The sequence below is a fragment of the Dromaius novaehollandiae genome, chromosome 1, assembly GCF_036370855.1.
Source record: "Dromaius novaehollandiae isolate bDroNov1 chromosome 1, bDroNov1.hap1, whole genome shotgun sequence".
Classification (NCBI taxonomy): Eukaryota; Metazoa; Chordata; class Aves; order Casuariiformes; family Dromaiidae; genus Dromaius; species Dromaius novaehollandiae.
In genome coordinates this window covers 66,074,674-66,096,415 of record NC_088098.1, presented here as the reverse complement: position 1 = coordinate 66,096,415, position 21,742 = coordinate 66,074,674, and the positions used below count along the sequence as shown (strand labels likewise).

Below are 21,742 nucleotides of genomic sequence, written 5' to 3'. Positions count from 1 at the left end.
CCTAATTGTTGAGAGCTGGTATTTATGTGCTGCATCCTTATTGACAGTACACGATGAGCTTAATTATTTATTTTGTTATTACCAAAAGGTGGTTCTTTGTATCATTCATGAAAATGTGCATACAGTAAGTTATTTTAGCAAGTAACCATACACTTTTCCTTTTTAAAAAAGGGAGATATGAATATGATGGAATTAGAACAGGATTATTTCCTCCTTTCTTGAGGACAGTGGATGCTTTTCTTTCTGTTGTATATTCAGCTTTCTAGGGAAGGAAATATCTTGATTAATTCCTCTGTCAGAGAACTGAGGGGGAAATATATTCTCTTTAGGATATTGTCAGCCATCTCAGATCTATGGACTGAAGTTAAATTCCCAACTGGATATTAGAAAGTTGCATTAGTTTCTTCATTGTTTATTCTAGTTCACTTTCCAATTGCCATTTTCATATGGATGGTAGCATTTATTATTATTACAATAACACTGTGAAAAAGTTCTAATGGACCAAGGGCCAGTTGTCCCAGGTCTTATGAAAAATAATTGCTTCCTCAAAAAGTTTACAGTTCATGCATAATGTAGAAGGTGAGTGTAGATTAACTTGGAAAACATTGAAATAAGTAGGCAGTGTTGGCCGTTGTGGTGGACAGTAGCTTCAACATCCCAGAATTCCAACCAGTGTTAAGGTTTATTTTTTTCAGACGGCATGACAAAGGAAGGGCTCGTAGGAAGATTAGTATAGTCATTTTTGTTTATATTTAAGAGTAAAACTTCTAAGATTACTATAGACATCATGGGGAAAAATATGAAATTATTTTTCTGAAAACTAATGCACCTTGTATTATTTGGAGTTGCTCTCTTTTAAATGAATCATGATGGATAGATGTGAAACTATGTGAAAGGCTGTGGAGTGAAGTGGCTTATGTTTTTATGAGAAAGAGAATGAAGACTCTGTGGAAGAGTGTAAATATATTTTGACTTACATGTAGTAATAGACCAAAAGAGTAATTTTGTGTCCTGAATGTATCTTAGTGGGCAAGGCTGCATTTATTAAGCCAAGAGAAACAGTTGCTTCAGTAATAGAGATGCACTATGAACAAGAGATTTAATGGAAGAATAGCTGCATGACTTAGACATTGCTTGATTAGGAGAGCTTACAAAAAAGAGATCTCAGTGGAGGTTCATGTCTAGTTATGAATGACATTCAGAAAACTCATGTTGACATGATCTAGAAGGGAACTGGTGAGGTGTGCTTGGAAGGAAGCTGGAGCTCCATTTTGTCATGTTGGACTTGAACTGACAACTAGACAGCCATGAGGAGATGTCAGAAAGGTGGAGATTTCAGCTTGGGCAAAAAGAAGTTGAGTCTGAATTGGAGAAAGCTCTGTGAACCTTCAGCACTGACAAATTGATTGAACTAGTTCCCTGTGAGTGAGAGTATGCAAGGGTGAACTGTAGAGGAGGAGAGGAGAAGGAGACGAAAGGCAAAGCCCTGAGGAACCCCTGTGGACAGTCAGAGGTGAGAGAAGTGGGGGAAACTAAGGAAGTCCTTCAGATGGTGCACTGAAGAATAACTGGAGACATACTAAGTCTTAATAAAAAAAATCAGAACGGACACACTTGGAAGAGCTGCAGTGTAGCCAACTGTCTTTTCAACTTTAGTTGAAAGTAGATAAAAGCAGTAGAGGAAAGAATACTGGGAATGATGTTTGACTAGGAAATTTGCTAGAGATTTTATGTAGTGCAGAAGTTTGGTGTATTTTCTGGATCAAAGCCAAGTTGAGAGAGTGTAGGATGGAACGGGAGAAATGGGATGAAGAGAGTGATTGCAGAAGTGGCACTTGGTGATCTTGGAGATGAAGTAGCGATGAGATAAACAGAGAGCTTCACTCGGTCGTGAGTTGCCCTCATTCAGTGATGAGAGAGACCTTAAGGCTGGTTGGTCCTCTTGCTCCACAGCACTGCCAAAGCAGGTGGGCATGGTTTGAGTGTGCTGAATTGGTGTCCGTATGGAGCCGGGGGCTTACGCCGTAACGCTCTCCTGTGTGTGTGACAATGAAAAAAAAAAAAGAGACAGAGTGAAGGAAAGGAGGAGAGCGGAGGTCAGCTGTATAGTAATTTGCCAGTGTTTCTAACATGCTGTTGGAGAGATGCTATATAGAGACACAGGTGATAAGGGTGGATGATGAACAAATTTAAGGTGGCAGAAGAAATGCCAAAACACATAGGACAGTGGATTTGGGATTCAAGTAATTTTGAGTAGTGAAATTATATAGATGAAAGGAAGTGAAATTTAGTTAAATATTTACTTTTTGTTAGTACATGTTAATGAATATACCTGTGGTTATAAATCATTTTTATATGCTTTTAAATGTAAACTTTGCTGAATTTTTTTATGTAATGAAATGATATCTGTATGTGTTTTTTAAATTTTTTCTTGCATATTTCTAGTAATTGTTTCATATCCTAATAGCATCTCCTACTAAGTACTTACCTATAATTGCTGAGAAATAATCATAACTATTCAAAGTAGAGACCTTTTGAACACTGAATCGTGCCTGATTTGATGTTTATCTCACCTGGTTTTATATTCCTAATTTTTAATGGCATTTGCAAATCACTAATTAAAAATAAAACAGAAACTTAAGTGGGGATCTGAAGATGGTAGAATTTAAAATAAAGATTAAGATTTTACCCATGTTACCAGAGCAGATGTCTCTCATTTCTGTAGTAAGCTCAGCTTCTATATGGTTGAACATATATCAAATTTCCAGAAATTTCAGTATACCCAAAGAGATACAGAACAGAGGCTAACAAGTAATAATTATTTTTCCTGTGACAGTAGAGAAAAGATGTCATCCTCTGGAGTTGAGCTCTTGCCTGCCAGCTTAAAAACTGTGCAGGGATTAAGTGCCAAGAGCAGAGTTCTGCAGTTAGTGCCGCACAGAGCCAGAGCCCAGGTTAACCGGAGTTCAGATAAGCGGGGCTATAGGTCATGAAAGCAAGAATTGCATGTGATGGTTTGTTCAGATGTAAATAGTTGCAAAAAATTTTTTACACTGTCCCCTGTATACATTCAGCCTAGGCACCTCAAAGGGAACAGGGAGATAATTCTCCAGTAGAGAACTTACCTTTCTTCATTGGCTATACAGACGATGCAGCATTTCAGTCACATTTAATGTTACTTTACCATTGCCATATTGATACTGAAAACTTCATATAACCTACCTGAAAAGTTTTCAGCAATAACTGTTTCTGAGTGATAAGGCTGCTCTAGCGCAGAGTTGCAGCCGTTGATTTGAGTCATCATGGGGAGATGGAACATGAAACAGTGACTGACTTTCTTTACTTGGCCATAATTGACACCTTATATATTTACTGCCTATGAGGGTGTTGGAACTCATATTTCTACAGGAGATCTGAAACTGGAGAAGTGTTATAAGGGAAAAGGGGACAGAATCCCTTTTTTTTTTTAACTGTGCTTAATACTTGCTGTGTTTTATAATAACATAATTTAACAATTTTGTGGTGGTAAAAAATGGCAAGCTTGGCCATGTGTTACTTCACTGGGTATATCACATATTTTACATCCAGAATGTCTAGAGTCCTAAACATAGCCTAGATGTTGTTAATCACATCCTGATATGTGGAAAAAAATGTTATAAAAAGGTAAGTTTTTACATTTCCGTGACAAAATTACTGGTAATTAATTTACAATTAGATTCCGTGGACCTGCCTTTGAAAGTCTGGTTTTAATATAATTCATTTGTTCTTGTGTACTCCACTGTAGCTACTTTACATGGGGAAAGTATTCAAAGCCATGTCAGTGCAGACTTGTTGCTTATTGAATCTAGTATCTTTGAAGGTTGCAGTTCTCAGATGAACAAAATTGTTACCCGATTAAATGTGATACATGCAGCTAATTTTGTTATGAGGTTAAAAAAAGAAAGACTAAGTGGTACTTCAGAGTTATGCTTATCCACAAAGAAAACAATAATGAACTGGAAGAATATATTAGATCCTGATCTGTTACTACTTTCAACAAATTGCAGGTTGGACATTTATTCAATATACAAGTCTCTTTAGGAACTGAATTGTAAATAGCTCTGTTGTTGGGCTTGCCTTTTTTCTGTGTGCCTTCAGGTTCCCACAGCTACTAAATAAACAGTGTTATTATCCTTCACTTCCCCTTCCTCTAGACTTGGATCTCTGCCCTCATGTTTATGTGATTTTTTAATCTTATTTTGTATTTGCATGTCAGTTGTTACCTCTTCATTACTGTAGCCTGAACTGTTTTACTTCCAACTTTATCATTCTGGCTTTATATTTGCGGTTTCATCTAGTTTGCAGAATACATGACCCAGTGAATAACCAGCTAAAATGTGGTGAGCTGTAAAAATGGACATACGAGGACTATGAAAGAACAAAAATCTTTTATTTCAGGATAGGCTGTTTGATTGGAAGTTTAGATTCTGATTAATTTTTAGCATAGTGAATTAGCTGAATTTCTCAAATGCCTTTGTTGTCCAGCTCTAAAGCTACATAAATATCTGAAAAATATTCACATGGCAGCAGCAGTCACCACTGTAGTGAGATCTTTGTTGTGTAGGACTGGTTTATACTTGGTAGAAATAAATGTAGGAAAATGATATGACAAAATGGACTGTTCACTGTATTAGCCCGAATACACATACGCATGCCAGCTCTGTGGACCTCAGTTTCTGTAAGAAGTGTCAAGAGACTGTCTTGTTTTTTTTAATCTTAAAATAAATTATCTTGTTGTATCTTTCGTGTCTCCAAAAAAAAATACTAGCACTAGATATGCAACTATTTTACATTCTCTAGTTGTTTTGTGGCCTCCAATAGTATTTGTGAGTAGAATGGAAAAAGACATGGCAAGATGAAAGGCCATGTGACAAAAGTTAGTTCAAAAAAAATGTGTCTTGATAAAAATGGTCTAGTCAGTTGCACAAAATGTGTATTTAGATTATATTTAATTTTCTGAAGTTTCCGTTGTTGAAATAGTAGAAGCGGCAGCAGAGGTATGAGTTTATGTGCTTTGACTTGACCATCATTGGAAAATGAGAGAAAAAGGCTAGATCACCTGCTTTAAGAACAGAAACACATGGATGGAATGGGGGAGGAGGCGGCAGCATTGAGCCTTCAGAAATGCTGATGCTCTCCAAGTACTTACATAGCTTATAGAGTACATCTTGGCAGCTCTTCTTAAAATGAAGGTTGAAAACAGGAAGGTGATTTGCTGCTTCTCCAGACTTTCACTGCTGTGTGATATGCTTTATTTTCAGGTTTCAGTTACTGCTTTAACACATCAGTGGCAGAGCCTGGCAGGTAACAATAGAAAGACTGAACTGAAATTTCAGCTTATGTTGCAAGCAAACAGCACTTTACTCCTAAGACCGTGGGATGCTTTGAAGCTGTGGTAAGAATACCTTTTTCCTCATAGGACTGTGAAGTTACTCTGCACTGGTTGTTTTGCAGTGTCTGATAATTGGGGCTGGACCCTGTGGCCTTCGTACAGCCATCGACCTATCATTCCTAGGAGCGAAGGTGGTGGTCATAGAGAAGAGGGATGCCTTTTCCCGCAACAACGTTCTGCACTTGTGGCCATTCACCATACACGACTTGCGGGGTCTTGGCGCCAAAAAGTTCTATGGCAAATTCTGCGCAGGATCCATAGACCATATCAGTAAGTACAGCTGCTGCTAGCCACAGCAGTGCTTGTTTTCCCGGGGAAGGCAGGAGGTGCATGAGCTAACTCATGAGAATTCAGCCTACGCCAGTTACTGCTCTGACCTCCTTTTGGTGCAATTCAGCGTTACCTTTGCATAGCACAATCTGGGCTAGCCCTAGATGTGGGAGAAATGCATCATGCCTTGAGATTAACAGACATGCAGTATATACCTGTCGTCTTCTACACCTACTACTTTCAGAGGCTTATCTTTTCCTTACACTGAAAAGTACATTTAAGGTTCAAAGCTTTTTTTTTGATGGATAATTTTCCTCTTTTTGCTGTTACATCCCTGCAGCTGCCACATTATTCTGTTTCTCTTGAACAGTGTAAGCAAGTTGTAAAAAAAAATTGCTAAATGCTTTTGAACATTCTTTTGAATGATGATCTGAAAAATGGGGGAACAATTTGGCATTGTTCACTGTTAATATCCATATTTTTGAAAGAGTACTGAAGATATTTTCAGGAAAACTGCCAGCCTCTGAATAGGCTTTGATTGGATTAGAGGTTTACATACCAAAATTGAGAGTAATTTTGGTAATTCTCAAATTCTGATAAACCAGTTTAAAACTGAATGACTGTTTCAGTTGGACAGGAGTTATCTTTTTCCAGTTTTTCTTTCTTCAGTAATTTATTGGGGATGCCACAGCCAGATTGTTTTGCCCACCAATCTCTGTTGACCACTTGGGATAAGTGGGGAAAATAAAGTGACAGAAAGACAGTAGATAAAATTTAGTCTCTTGTCCAAAGCAAAAACTGCTCTGTTTTTTGGAAGTGAAGGGCACAACTGAAGGATCTTTGAACTTCAGTCTCGCAGATTGCTTCTTTTCTTCCAATTTCTCATTATTTTTTATTCTTCCAATACTTTATAAATGCCATCTTCTTTTGTATTTCAGCACATTTCTAATTCAACTGAATTTTAGTATTTAGGTGGAGTGTTTTTTCATTTCAATATCTGGAATATGGTAGTAGGGTGTCTTCCTTCAGATTAGTAGTGTTTTCACATTGTCGTTTCTGTTGCCACTATTTACACTAACGTTAGAGGAAAGAGATGGTAAGAACCTTACTATGCTCTCAATAAAGGTGCATTTCAGTAGTACAACTAGGTTGATCAAAAGGCAAGCTGTTACCTGTGATAAAAGTGCAGTCTTGCTTGTGCTATCTTCCATGTATCCCCTGCAGTGTGTGTTCTGGTTGTTTCCCTTGTTCCTGATTTGGGAACTGAAACATTAAAAAATTATTTACTTTCTTTGGGAAGGGTTGGAGTTTCTGCTATATAGAAGTTTTTTGGCATGCCACGATATTACACAGCAGTGCTGCCTCAGTGGAAGTGCTAGGAAACAAACACAGTGGGAAGAAGAAAGCAGCAGTTGGCCTTTAAATCAGTTTATCAGTAATGTCAAACCATACAGGGATGTGTGTATGCTTGTGTTCTTTTCTTTTTCTTACATTTCTTTATTATCTGCTTTCTTGCAGGTATCCGTCAGCTCCAGCTTATCCTTTTGAAGGTTGCCTTGATCTTGGGAATTGAGATCCATGTCAATGTGGAATTTCAGGGGCTTGTTTACCCTCCCGAGGATCAGGAGAATGAAAGCAAGTAGAATTGAAATGGGTAGTCGAAAAAGGGAAGGTTGTAGTAGGATACACAGACTACAGCTCTTCAACCCTGCTTATAACACTAAGTCCTTTACTCATACTCTGTTAATGAGAGTAATCCTTAATTTACTTTTGCTGCAAATTATAGTCGGTTTTATTCTTTCTAATGAAGAATCCAAATTAGTTGCTATATAAAACAAAAAACACCTGAGGTACTAAGCAGAAATAATCCAAGACACAGCTGATCATAATCACTCCTAAAATATTTATGCTTATTACACTTAAAAGATATCTTTTTACAGCCGATTCCTTTTTTTGCATTCACTGAGAATATTTACATCAGTTACCTACATGTTTTTTATAAATATTGTTGACAGTCTTTTACTGAGCAAACAAATCATGTGCCAGCGCGGTCTTTGACTTTGCACATATGTTAGTCAAATCAGTTTGGCTGTTACAAAAGATTAAGCCTGTAGTGATCTTTGTTACACTTTTTGTATCTTTGTGAAATATCTTGTCTGATTACTGTAGAAGATAGTGTCTTACTTGTTTCTGGCATAGCATTAATTGAAAAGTAGAAGAAGCTGTAGAATGTTGTAGTCATCCTTAAAGGTACTAATCAGGGTGGATTTATTGGGGCTGTCACTGCCTGACATAGTGCATTCTGTGATTCACTTGGAAGGAGTGTGTCTATGCAGGTCAACAATACCCAGGTCAACAATATGGCTTTCCTGCACTGTATCTTTGTTGACCATGTGAAAAATGGCTTATGAGTAGTAAGAAGTGTTCTTGTATAGTTTTTATATATTCGTTGTACTAGGTGTACTGCTTATGTTGTCATTAACCTGGAGTTTATCCACAGGGATAGGTTGGCGTGCATTGGTCCACCCAAAAACACATCCAGTATCTGAGTATGAATTTGAAGTAATCATTGGAGGGGATGGCAGGAGAAACACCTTAGAAGGTAATGAGTTTTGGTGCATCCATAATGTAAAAGATTCTGTATTTATTCACTTTGAATAGAATTTACTCTTAAGTTAGAGTAGATATAAACAAAAATGTCCCTCAATGTCCAACCCAAAATCTGGAAGGACATTTTACTAGTGATAGGGAGATTAAAATTCCCTGCAGAAATCCAGTTGTGTCATGGACAGTACATGAGTTGTCTTTTTTTTGTCTCACTGCACTTTAGTTAAGGAATTAGGTGTTTTGACCTGGATAATTTTTCCACTTTTTGTTTTTGGTTGAGTAGTGTTGCAGCTCTTGATGCTGGGTGTTAGAGCTGAAGTTTTGAATACTCCTCTGGTGTAGTAGAGGATTCTGTCTTAACATTTTTGATGCAAGTTGCAGTCTTTGGTAAGAAAGAGAGGGGAGCTTCTTCCCTAATCATTTTATTTTCCTGATGAAGCAATTTGGAAGAGGAGTATTTGTTGCTTTCTCTGTGGAGGAGTTTGTAGTACTTCACATCCATTCTCTGCTTTATTTTATAAGGATACCTATCTATGGCACGCTGGGCCTTCTATGAAGCTATGCTCTTTTGTCAACATTATTAGTTTATCTTTCCCTTAGGGTTTCGCCGAAAAGAGTTTCGTGGCAAACTAGCAATTGCTATCACAGCAAACTTCATCAATCGCAACACCACAGCTGAAGCCAAAGTAGAAGAAATCAGCGGTGTGGCCTTCATATTCAATCAGAAGTTCTTCCAGGATCTGCGAGAAGCCACAGGTTTGTCAGCAATAGACAGATTTCCAGTGAAAACTGTTTGTCTTTATTATTATAACTTTCTGTAATTCAGATATCACACGTTTGATCAATAAATGATCATCTGGAATCAGGAAGTCAGTCATTGCTGTCTCTCTTCCAAGTTTGATTTCCCTCACTTTTGTAACTTTTTTATACAGCTGTATAAAGCAGATGTGTGTCATTGTTGTACAAAAATGGAGAACTTATTTCCTTGAAGGTTTTCGGGAAAGCTGAGCCCTTCCTAAGAAAAGTCTGAATCCTGAGTTCAGCTTTCTGCACTCCACATCTGATTGCAAACCGTAGAGTGATGATATATATGTTTTTAAGAAGAGGTGGCTAAAGAGGTGAAGTGTGCTGTTTGTGGTTTTGTTGAAGATTCATTTTTTAAAATCACCAAAAGCATGGGAGGAAGCTGCTTGGCTTTCTCCTTAAGGCTTTCTAACCATGTAGTTTCAATTTACTTTCTTCTGATAGAGTGTGTTGCACAAAACATGTAACTTGTTCCTTCATTACTGTGTCTTTTGTTCTCTCACAAGGTATTGACTTAGAGAACATTGTCTACTACAAAGATGATACACACTACTTTGTCATGACTGCCAAAAAGCAGAGCTTGCTGGATAAAGGAGTGATACGGCATGTGGGTATTAACTTTTTCTATATTCTCTATAAACTAAAATTTTGACACAATTTGTTTTTGGCATTCTGAAAGAAGGGAATACTCTATTGTTTCATACCACACATTTTTATACAGGCATGTTTTAGAATACAGATATGTGTGATTAATGCCCTTCTGAAGTATTTTGAGCCATCAGAAAAGTGTTCTAAGATCTACCACATCCAAATTTGTATCCTTGTGTAGATTTGGGCGTTTCATTCACGTTAAGATAAATTACACTTACAGAATCTTTGACTACTTTGTTGAGTTGTCCTCATTTTATGGAAATGAAAAAGCAGGGAGTGAAGAAAATCTTGGATATTTACCCATATCTTATTGTGAAAGAAACTGATTTAAAACAAGTTTGGTCACAAAGGAATAAGTAAGGTCTTCCACATTTTATCAGAAAATAGAAAGTGAAAAAAAAATGTTTGAAAGTTTCTTTGCCCTTTCACTTTCAGAAATGCTAGTAGAGCTGATGATTGTTTGCAACAGAAGATTTACAAATTTTCTCTTGGAAGCTTAGACGTAGATATAAATTAAAGAATTTAGAGGGAAAACCTGTATCTGTGGACTTGCAGGAATGTCAGTACCAACAATTGTATATACCAATCTTAAAATACCTTTGCAAATATGACTATTTCACTTTTACTGGTCTCTACTTGGCAGGATTTTGCTGACACAGAGTTATTACTCTCACGGGAGAATGTAGATCAGGAGGCCTTGCTAAACTACGCCAGAGAAGCAGCTGACTTCTCCACTAATCAGCAGCTGCCATCACTGGACTTTGCCATCAATCACTATGGTCAGCCAGATGTGGCTATGTTTGACTTCACGTGTATGTATGCATCAGAGAATGCAGCACTGGTGCGAGAGCAGAATGGCCACCAGTTACTTGTGGCGTTGGTTGGGGACAGTCTCTTAGAGGTTTGTGTTTTAAACTTACCATGTGCAAACAATGAATTGAAGCACAAGCCATTGTGCCCATCACTGAAATATGTGCTGCTTTCCCTTTGGCCTATAAAATAGTTATTATGAAGAAAGCTGCTCTTTATTATATAATAATGTGGGAGGTTTTGGAGGAAGGGTAGGAGTGTTGGGAAAACAATATTTAGCGCTAAAGAAAATGTGTCAGAGAGTTTCTGAAGTTATGTCTGTTCCATCTGTTCCTTACTGGGACAGTTAGACTCTCTATGGAACCTACTGTAGTTCTGTTAATAATTAGCATTTTGTAGTTTGTTAAAAAGTACAATCTTGAAAAGAAGCTGTTAAGACACTCTAGGCTATGAATTGTTGTTGGGAATAAAGGAACTTTATCACCATACATCCGGCTTCATCTAGTCCAGTGGGAATAGAGCTTTAAGCTAATTACTGAGCTATAATTTCCCAGCAGATTACTCTCTGAATATATTCTTGATATTGATTTAGTATTTTCCTTCCCCAACTGACACTTCTCCTTTCTCTGCTTTTTCTGTAACATGTAATGTTAGCCTTTTTGGCCAATGGGAACTGGAATAGCCAGGGGGTTTCTGGCTGCAATGGACTCTGCTTGGATGGTACGAAGTTGGTCACTCGGAGCTAGTCCTTTGGAAGTTCTTGCAGAGAGGTAATAGAGAAAATGAATACAGTTTTCAGTTCTAATCTAAACCCTCCAACATGTCGTCATGAATTCCAGTACCTTCTAGTACAAATATACAGACAAAATGGGAGATACAGATTCTTAGTCATGTTTTTAGAGGATCCTTATGCGTATAGTTTTATTAAAGAAAAAATATCCTAAGGAGCTGATAAGTTGAAGTATATTTAGAGAAGAATAAGAAATGTTGCAGCTGTTCTCTCTCCTAGTTAAAAAGCAGATTAGAAGAGTGTTTTCTCGGTGCTTATCGGTATTATGAGGAGAAAGTGAGCCTGACTTACTGCCACCAGCCTTACAATAGTGAACCAGATGAAGATGTAGGTGCCTTCAAAGTATCAGAGGCAAAAACTCTTGCCATCCTTTATTATCTTATAATCTCTTTGACTATTTTCTTTTAATGAAACTGTGATCTGTTTCTATTTCATGTGCTCTTTCTAAACTCATCATTTTGTTTCATATAAATCAAACAGTATCTTGGGCTTTTTGGAGTATCAAGTTCTTGATGTTTTTGTCATCTTTGGTTGAGAGTTGTTTTGTTGGCTCAGGGTGATCCCTTGTAGATCAGAACTCAGGTCAGGAAAAGATGGTGTAAATCAACCTTTAATAGAACCTCTTTTAAAAACTTGAACAACTGCAGCTTATGACTATCTTGAACCATAGTTTAATTTTTAAAATTTTATAAATGGCACAGTGGATGCTTAAAAAATATTGGAAAAAAATGTTATTGCAGTTAGCTTCACACTCTTGCTTGAAATAATTAATCAATTTGTTAATTTTTTCATGACTGATTGAATTTTCAGGAAATCTTATTAGCAGAATTTTTGTGACTTCAAAATAAACATTGGAAAGTTATCTATATTTTTCAGTATAAAGATTTTTCTAATTTAAAGATCACAGATTTAATGAAAAAGACCGTAAAGTTAGATGAATAAAAGTTTGACTTACCTAATAGGCATCTGAATGATTCAAAACTTAAAATTTCATATAGGTCAAGCTGCAAAATTTGATAAAGGGAATACAGTCTGGTCAGATCAGTTACCTTGTATGTCAGTAGTTCTGCTGTGCCACCTTGATATTAGTAATTAGGTTTTAATTATTATATAACTACTAAATAAAACTTCACTTCTCGTTTTCTAGTTTGAGAACTATTAATGTGTAATTTAAAAGCAGAAATCACAGAATCATGTAGGTTGGAAGGGACCTCCAAATATAGGACTTATCTGCTCCTTAGCTTCCTGAAGTCTGTTTAGTACAGTGTTTTACCTGATTGTGTTGGTCAGGAACAGGAAATCAGGCCATTCTTTTCCTTTTCTCTACTAAACAGAGTTTGTCTTATCCACTTTCACAAAGGCTTGTGTTAATATTTTTATCATAACTGAAGTAATGTTGGGTTTCTCATTACCCATATAAAAGTCTAATTAATTTTGAAGACTATAATCTTTTGGCATAAGTTGTATTTTGTGTTAGTTGTTTCCACAGGTCCTTTTGCTATCAGTGTGAGAAGTTAAATAGGGACATTATGATTGATTTATTTTGACCATACCATTCATCATTTGTATTTCATCATGCATGTCTCTTCTCTGAAAAGTTTCAACTGTTCATATAACTTTACCATTTTATCTAATATTAATTTATGCTGTCTGTCTGTGGACTGTTTATTTCTGGTGTGTTAGGTTTGTGGTAAATAAACCTGAAAATATTCCAGAAGTGTGCATCCTGTTGATGTATCATAGATTTATAGAACAATAGATTGAAGGGACTTCTGAAGGTCACCTAGTCCAACATCCTGCTTAAGACTAGGTCCAACTAGATCAGGTTGCCTAGGGCTGTGTGCAGTCAAGTTTTGAATGTCTCCCAGGATGGAGATTCCACAGCCTTTCTGGATACCTTTTCCAGTGTTTGACTACTCTCCTGATGAAAATGTTTTTCCTGTATCTAATTGGATCTGCTGTGTTCCAACCTGTCTCCGTTGCCTCTTGTCCCATTGCTATGCACCTCCAAAAAAAGTGTGGCTTCATCTTCTTGACACCTTTCCATTAGATACTTGCAGGCAGCAATAAGATCTCTCTTGGGCCTTCTCTTCTCCAGCCTGAACAAACCCAGTTACCTTGACCTCTCCTCACAGGGCAAGTGCTCCAGCCCCTTTGTGGCCCTCTTCCCAAATCGCTCCAGTATGTCAGTATCGTTCTTGTACTGAGGAACCCTTTAGTCATGCTTCAATGTATTGTTTTCTTCCCTTGTTTTGATTTCCAGAGTTGTATGAAATTGCAGATTTTAATATGCTTAAACCCAGTCTTAGTTGTTCAATACCCGAAGTGGCTAGTTTTCAGATCTGCATGTTCTATCTAGCCAGGACTGACTTAGTGGTATTAGAGTAGTGGTACCTTTCTTGAAAAAATCACTTTTTTTTTTCTTTTTTCCCAAAGGGAAAGCATTTATAGGCTACTGCCTCAGACAACCCCTGAGAATGTGAGTAAAAACTTCAGCCATTATAGCATTGATCCTGCCACCCGGTATCCCAATATCAACGTCAACTTTTTGCGGCCGCAGCAGGTAATTGGATGAATAGTGCTTCTAAATGCTTGTAATCTTCATGGTCTTTCCTTAGATGAAACTATGCTAATGTTTTGGTGCTGACTTGGCTATGGCAGTTTAACTTGGAAACAGTGAAATGCTCCATCAAGAGTAGACCTCTGTACTCTACCAAATTCCTCTTAATGTAGGCTTTTTTAGAGGTCTTATGCTTTTTTATCAGTTGTGTTTTTTATTTTGACAGTTTTAACCATGTTGTAATGGTGCTTGAAATACATATATTTGTGTGCATGTGTGTGTATTTTCTTTGTAGTAATGTAATATAGCTGTCTGTCACTGCAATTTGGTATCCACTGACCAGCAGAAGCCAGCTTGACTGTTCAGCACTGACGAGCTGTTCCTCATTGTTCTGGAGTTCTTGGGCTAGAGTTTCCTGCTATGTGAGCGTACTCGTCTTCCTTCGTTCATTCTTGGAACTGCTCCTTCTCATCTTCCTACTCATTCTGTATGGGTCTTGGGTGCGTCGTATGTTGGTCATTTTTAATCTTTTGCATTATTTTAGGTGCGCCACTTGTATAATACAGGAGACTTGAAAGACATTCACTTGGAAATAGAAAACTTTGTGAACTCCAGGACACCAAAGCTTACTCGGAATGGTAAGCCTGGTTATTGTTTCATTCCTTTTGGTACTCTGGAGCTGGATCAGTGCAGGGCACACAGAGCAATGGGGCTCTGGAGTCTTGTTTAACCTGTGTCTTTTGGTTTAGAAAAAGTATCTAGCAGTTCTTTTGCTAACAGTCTAATTTTTCCAATTTTTCAAGTTTTAATTAAAATGTAAGTGCATTTTGTTTGCCTAATTTCCCTTGCTGTATAATGCTGTTATATTTCTAAGCATATTTGCTTATACAAGTATTTCTCTTCACTTGCTTTATACATTAACAATGTCATTACATTGAGTGTGGAAGCCTAGCCCAAATTCACTCCAGCAACAAACTTGCAATTCTTATAAAAATAAGAGAAGCTATTTCTCCTTGTGCAGTCTCTCATGTTTATGTTTACCCTTTACTAAATCTCATCTCTTAGCTTAACTAAATGAAACATTGCTTTACTTGCATCATTCTGGTAGTTAGACATCTTGTGGTTAAGTATTTAAATATCTGTCTACTAGTCCTGTACCCCGAGGGGTATGTTGAACCTTTTCTTTTGCATACCTTGCCTTTGAATGTCCAGTTAGTCTCTGGTGACTCTCAGAATGGAGTTTTGCTGCTGAACCTCCCTTTCACTGTTGTATAGTTATGTAGTCTTTTGATTTGTTCTTTGGCCTACAACCATGTGCCTTTGGGCTATGATCTCATCAGCTCTTGCAATAAGGCAAGGTCGAAACAGGCCAGTACTTAATTGGAAAGCTTTCAAGAGAATTTAAGAATTTGCAGAAGTACATTTGTAGTTCTTCCATTAGAAATAGTATATTTGGGCTTTAGAGAGCATTGTGCTACTGTATGTCCTTTTGATCTTATTTAAAACAAGCCTTTTTAGCCTTTTTATAATTCCTGTGGCTCTTTTATGAAGTTTGAGGTGAAATGCCTGGCAAGTTACAACTTGGTTAATTACTTTTTAGCAAATGAAAATTCTGTTCTTGGATGTAAAATAGATGTGATAGTCTTTTTTTTAAAAAAAAAAAATCTGTTCTATATTGTCCCTTGTTGAGGGAGCTACTTCTTTTCACAAAGACCCTTCCAGCAAGTTTGTTTATTGATACATATTTTTTATGACATAGTTAGAATTCATGAAAGAGATTTTGTGCCTTTCCACTTAAAAAACATGATTTCTTACAGAGTCTGTAGCTCGCTCCAGTAAATTGCTCAGTTGGTGCCAGAGGCAGACTGATGGATATGCTGGTGTAAATGTGACAGATCTCACAATGTCATGGAAAAGTGGCCTAGCTTTGTGTGCCATTATCCACAGATACCGTCCAGACCTAATGTAAGTAACGGACTGTTTTGAAGAACTGGGAAGGACAAGAACGTTAGTCATATTTGGAACTAGTAATATGGAGACTTAGGCAATGGATTTGTGACTTTTGAAGAAAATAGATTAAAATGAATTCAATTAAACTTGATAGAAGCTAATGTACAGTGATTCACCAGCAGAGTGGAAGGTCATAAAGGCTTGATGAATATCAAGATAAATGTGTTGTCATTTTCTCTTCTACATGATTTGACAGAATTAAACTGCAAACTGATACTGGAGTTCATTATTATTTGACAACTCTTTTCTTTATGAAATTAGTTGATAGCCTCAGTTAAATTTTTTGTGAACAAATCACCACTTAGCCTTTTTTAGTTTGATGGTAACTCTTTCTGAAGACTTTTGGGCTGCCTTTTCTAGAATTAGTGACCTACAGTCTGAATAGAGTAATTGCTACTGTTTGTGCACTAGCATGTTGATTGGATGAAAGAGAGAGGCTGTCCTGTTCCATTATATGTTGGATAAAAGAGTGCCCAGAATCTAGAATGGGAAAACTTTGGCAGGCATAAGTGCTAGTAGCAAAGACTCTGGTACTTCAATTGAAATTTGAAAAGACTTCGACTTCCCAAAGGGACATTAGAAAAAATAAATGCTAGCAGTGTAATTAAAGACATAATCTAATGTAAAGCATACTAAATAATTATGTGGTTAATCCCTTCCATGCATGCTGAGTTACTTCTCTGTTGCACTAAAGTTAACCTGAGCTACTCTTTTTAAAAGCCATGTAGCTTATCAGAGTTCAAGTGAGAATAACAAGTTTTGGAAAAGCCAATAGAACTAAAATATGGATCAGTCAAGAAAAATGGAGACAAGAGGGAAGATATCATTTAGTTCCAGGCACACAGAAGATTTTACATAGGGGGAAATGATACAATCTTCAGAGAAATTGCAAGGAAAGGAGGCACTGAAGAGGTATTTCAAAGGAAAATAAAGTTCTTAAGAACAAAAACTTGTTCTTAACAATAAAGCAAAAATAAGCAATAAATGAAAAAAGAATATGTTTGAGACATCGTTCACCCTAATCAAGTTAAATTGCATTAACGCTGCAATGTAAAAAGATGTTTGCAAATAAATGTGAGAGAAAAAGATACTCTGGAGTTTCAGAATAGAAACTGGAGATGGATCTCTGAGTTCTTTCAAAAGACTTTATACTTAATTCAGTGCATGCTCTCTTCCTGCCTTTTGCAGAGACTTTGATTCTTTGGATGAGCACAGCGTGGAGAAAAATAACCAGCTGGCCTTTGACATCTCTGAAAAAGAGTTTGGAATATCTCCCATTATGACTGGAAAGGAAATGGCATCTGTTGGAGAGCCAGATAAACTGTCGATGGTGATGTACCTCACACAGTTCTATGAGTTGTTCAAAGACACCATCCCCTCTAGCGGTAAGGAGCTTGGGGCAGGTCTGTCAGATTTGAAGACAGCTGTGGAATGATTTTGGGGCACTCCAGTTATCTTTGTGCTTCTCCCACATGAGCTCATAGTTGTCACTCAGGAATTGTACACTACAAAAAGTTGCCCTCTTGTTTGTGCTGGCTGGAGACCATGTTAGCAGCATCAGAAGAAAAAAGAGGAGTTAGTGAGTGCAAAACAATGTCCTCAAAAAATCTAAATTCACTTCAGAACTTCTAGACAACTTTTGCGCTCTCTTGCTAGAGGTTCGTCTGTCTCTGGTCGTGAGATGCCTCGCTAGCAGTAGTTTAGTAGTTAATTTCAAGGCACTGGCCAAGTTTTGTATCTATTGTTTACCATGCTTGGATGATGAGAGTAACTCCAGGCCAATGGCTAATGGAAGGTAGGACTGAAAGATCCTTAAGTAGAACTGAAAGATGTAAATGCCTAGCATAAGTGAATATTGCCTACCTTCAAATCTTAATAATGTTATTTCAGCTTTTTCTCTGTTATTGATGATCTTAATATATGCCTTAAGATGCATCTATTTCAAATCTATCATTCTGGTGAAAATTGTGTGTTGCCTTTTTAAAATTTAGTGTATATCAGGTATTATTTCCAAAGCTCTGGATTCTTCTTATTAATATTGGTCCTGATGGTCTACAAATATGGAAGTACATAGAGTAAACAAACACAATATATTTTCTGGGTAGTTATAAAGCCTGAAGGAGAATCGATTTTGGCAAAATGAAGAGAGTGGGGTTGCTAAGAAACCTACTGATTTTGGAGTCTCTGTAATTATTTTGTACAGAGAGTTTAAGAGTAAGAGTGATATGTTAAAAAAAATAGTGAGTCTTTTGGTTGTGTATTTAATAATGGCACCACAGAAATAAAATCTTGGCATTCCCTTGTCCCACCTATTTTTGCTAACAGACAGTCTGGATCTGAATGCAGAAGAAAAAGCTGCCCTGATTGCCAGTACCAAATCTCCCATCTCTTTTCTCAGCAAACTGGGACAAAGCATCTCTCGGAAACGCACTCCAAAGGTAACCATACCACAGTCCTGATAACACCACTAGGCTGCTGTCCAAGTAGGTGTTGATAAAAATGGATGTATGAGTGCGTATCTGCTCTCTGTCTATCAAAAGACCGTGTGCTCGTCAGCTATTGGCATAGGACAATTTGTAATGATTCTAAATGCTGAATTACATAGGTAGTATGTACTCTGAATTAATGATTTACTTCAGTCTTAAAATCCTAGCCTTGTGCTAGAATTTGGGGATATATTTTGTATTAGAACATAACTGGTTCTCAGTTCCCAATTCATTGAAAGCTTTGAAGAATGTCGGGTAGAATTTCCAACATGAAGGCAAAAAATCCCCTAAGAAGCATCAGAGCTCCCCCGCCACACATACTTTTCTGAAAATAAACCCAGAGAATTAGTCAGTTTTGTTGCAAAACTTATTTAAACATACTGATGGCATTTGTCTCAGGCCAGAAAGGTATGAGAATCCTTATCTTTGCTTTTTTTCCTCCTCCTTCTATTTTCAGGACAAAAAGGAAAAGGAACTGGATGGTGCAGGAAAGAGGAGGAAAACGAGCCAGTCTGAGGATGTAAGTATTAGAGTGGGGAAGTGTTACGGAGAAAAATATGTATGTGTTAGGTTCCTTGTTCCAACTTCAAGCCTTGCATTTTCTGTATCCAGACAGGGTTTATATGAAACTTTTTAGATAAAAATCAGTTCTTCTTAAGAGGTTATGCTTTGTCATACATATAGTACAAATATTTTATGTGTGCTTATGAAAGAATAGTGTGTTAGAAATTAAATGTTGCAGTTCCCTTATATTTTGTCTTGATTACAATTTACTTTGACTTGACGAGGATGCCAAGAATAAAATGCTAATTTAGTAAAGTGATGTAGTGGAGTGAGTTAGAAATTTCATTCATGTTAAAACTTTAGCTTCTTCATTTCAAAAGGCATACATATCCAGTATACTTCACAAGGCACTCCTCCAGTTCAAGTTTATATAGCCAAATAGGTATGAGTGTGCTAAAATTTAGAACTTTGAATTGTCAGTGAGGGTTTGAAGATGGCTTTTTGCTTTATTGCAATATATTTATGGGAGTGTTTCAACTGTGGTCTCTTTGGTAGGTAAATGTGTCAAGTAAGATTGGAAAGATGAGGAAAGTTTATTGGAACTAGGTGACCTGCCAAAGAAAATTAAAATGTGAGCTTTGAAATGCAATCTAATGGATTCGTTTTCTACAGTGTTAGAAACCTTTTACAGCAAAAGAAAAGAGAGGAAAAAGGTGGTCTGGATGGATCTGTTAAGTTTTTGTTCTCTTGATTGTTAGGAGGACCTCCCTCGAAGCTACAGAGAAGAAAGGCCCACACTGGTGAGCGCCCTGACAGAGAGGAGAATTGATGCTGCTGTTGGGAATCAGAACAAAGTGAAGTCCATGGCCACCCAGCTACTGGCCAAGTTTGAGGAGAATGCACCAGTGCAGTCCTCAAGCTTACGGAGACAGGTAGGAGATGGGTAGTAGAACCCTCTATTTTGTAGAGCAATGAGACACTAATAATAACACTCCTCAAGACTGGAGGTGCTCTTCTACTTCAAGGCTCTTCTAAGTAGGACTGACGCTTACACAAAAGCAGAAAAATTTTTGATTTGAGAATATGAGATGGGGAAGAACTTTCAGACTGAAGTCTAGTTCACTGTTAGTACTGGTACTGTGTTATGTAATCTCTTTCAGAAACATCTTAAAAACAATTAGATTTCTTTTGTAACTACTACTGCCATTGAAAAGCTTTCCAGGAACATCCCATTTCTAATGTTTAAGAACTATCATTTAAGTTCTGATTTGAAGTTTTTCATGCCAGCTGTTTGTTCTTGTGAACTGGGCCTCAGTATTTTTATGTATCTGTGAGCACTGCAGATAAATGCCTGGGAGTTTCTTTGCAATCAGGATATTTGTATCATTCCAAGTGAGGCTTCCTGATGACTACTGGTTATTCAGGATGGTATCTGAACTACTGCAACTGCAAGGAAGTCTTCTTTGAAATTAGACCGAGTTACTCCAAGATGCTGCTAGCAGTGCAGCATCAGCAACTTAAGGCTCAGTATGGCCTAAGTGCCTGGGTTTTTGCCCTGCTACTTCACAGCTTGTGCCAAGCTCAGTGCTGCCATGGCTAGATTGTGACTGGGATCTGACCTAGCTACTTGAAAGCTGCACACCAGTGTCAGTAGTATAATAGAAGCTCAAAAGGATGGCGTTTATCTTACTCTTTGCCAGTCACATATTTCCTCAGTCAGCACATACTGGCTGGAATAACCAGGCTGAATTGAAGAAACAATGAAAATAAAAGGAATTTCCAAAAAAAATCTGTAGTTTCCCATTTTTGTTAATGTCTTTTCCCTTTTTATGTTTTACTTGTTAATTCTCCCTATCCAATTTTTTTTCCTCTTAAATGTGTGTCTGTCTGTCTGATTGTCTCCTATTCCTTTGGCTTTCTTTGAGTTTCCTTTGCTATTTTATCTTTCCTCCCTGGTCCCACCCTGCTATCCCTACAACCTGCATGCAGCAGCCTGTTCTGCCTTATCAAGAACGTGTTCACAACCAACCATCCAGCAGACGAGAACAGGGCCGTCTTGCTTCTGTGCCCCAGTGGAAACAGGTAAACAAATTGATTATGAATATCATGCAGTGCCTGCACTCAATACCAGCTATCATTATGCTATTTTTAAAGCATTGTTTTTGAGCACCTTTGCTTGAGACTGTTGTTTTAAAGCATTTAATTAATAATGAATAAAAACAGAATCTTCATCAGGCAATGATGTGCGGTTTAATGTTTCAAGGGGACATAGCAAAGTTTCCCTGTCCTCTTATACCCGTTTCAACTTCCCAGGGTTTCAGTGGATGTTTGAACAGAAATCTTGCTTATAGAGGCAACTTAATATGAATGTTTTATTTTCTGAGGTATTTCTAAATTTTTCTATTAGGAAAAAAAGAAACAAACAGAAAATGTATAAGCAATTTTCCCAACCAGTGAGGTTAAGGGTGTCGTGTCATCTATGATATGTCTTTTCCTTGATAAACTTTACTCTGTCAACAGAAGACAGTGGGTTCTGGGGTCCAGCTTTTGTGCTGGATTTTGTAGTGCTTTTCATCTGACAGTTGAAATGGAGAAGAGTAAAAATGGGTTTCAAGGATGCAAAATCTGCAGGATACAGCAGGATCAAAGAGAAGATTGGTATATGGTCTCTATTCCAAAGGTTCCTGAGGACTTGCCTGGGGAAATAAGGGATATCAGTTGTCTTAGTTCAGAAGCCGTAAGAGTATATAGAAGCATTTATTTCAGAGGTCAGCTGAGGCAGAGAGCCAGCCGTTAAACCAGGGAGCCAGCTTTGCCGA

The 21,742-nt window shown here is 37.4% G+C and overlaps 1 protein-coding gene across 3 annotated transcripts in view; it reads left to right on the top strand.

The window, feature by feature from the left end:
* The window catches only part of MICAL3 (microtubule associated monooxygenase, calponin and LIM domain containing 3), a 185,658-nt gene that overhangs the window by 76,750 nt on the left and 87,166 nt on the right, over nucleotides 1-21,742 (top strand). For all 3 annotated transcript variants that reach the window (XM_064515336.1, XM_064515346.1, XM_064515344.1), the window contains 15 exons: nucleotides 5,494-5,701; nucleotides 7,220-7,336; nucleotides 8,202-8,303; nucleotides 8,909-9,064; nucleotides 9,619-9,719; nucleotides 10,407-10,664; nucleotides 11,228-11,343; nucleotides 13,800-13,926; nucleotides 14,468-14,561; nucleotides 15,741-15,888; nucleotides 17,122-17,318; nucleotides 18,259-18,371; nucleotides 18,877-18,939; nucleotides 19,682-19,855; nucleotides 20,913-21,005. In XM_064515336.1, coding sequence (XP_064371406.1) covers nucleotides 5,494-5,701; nucleotides 7,220-7,336; nucleotides 8,202-8,303; nucleotides 8,909-9,064; nucleotides 9,619-9,719; nucleotides 10,407-10,664; nucleotides 11,228-11,343; nucleotides 13,800-13,926; nucleotides 14,468-14,561; nucleotides 15,741-15,888; nucleotides 17,122-17,318; nucleotides 18,259-18,371; nucleotides 18,877-18,939; nucleotides 19,682-19,855; nucleotides 20,913-21,005 — 2,067 coding nt within the window. The remainder of the gene's footprint in view (nucleotides 1-5,493; nucleotides 5,702-7,219; nucleotides 7,337-8,201; nucleotides 8,304-8,908; nucleotides 9,065-9,618; nucleotides 9,720-10,406; nucleotides 10,665-11,227; nucleotides 11,344-13,799; nucleotides 13,927-14,467; nucleotides 14,562-15,740; nucleotides 15,889-17,121; nucleotides 17,319-18,258; nucleotides 18,372-18,876; nucleotides 18,940-19,681; nucleotides 19,856-20,912; nucleotides 21,006-21,742) is intronic.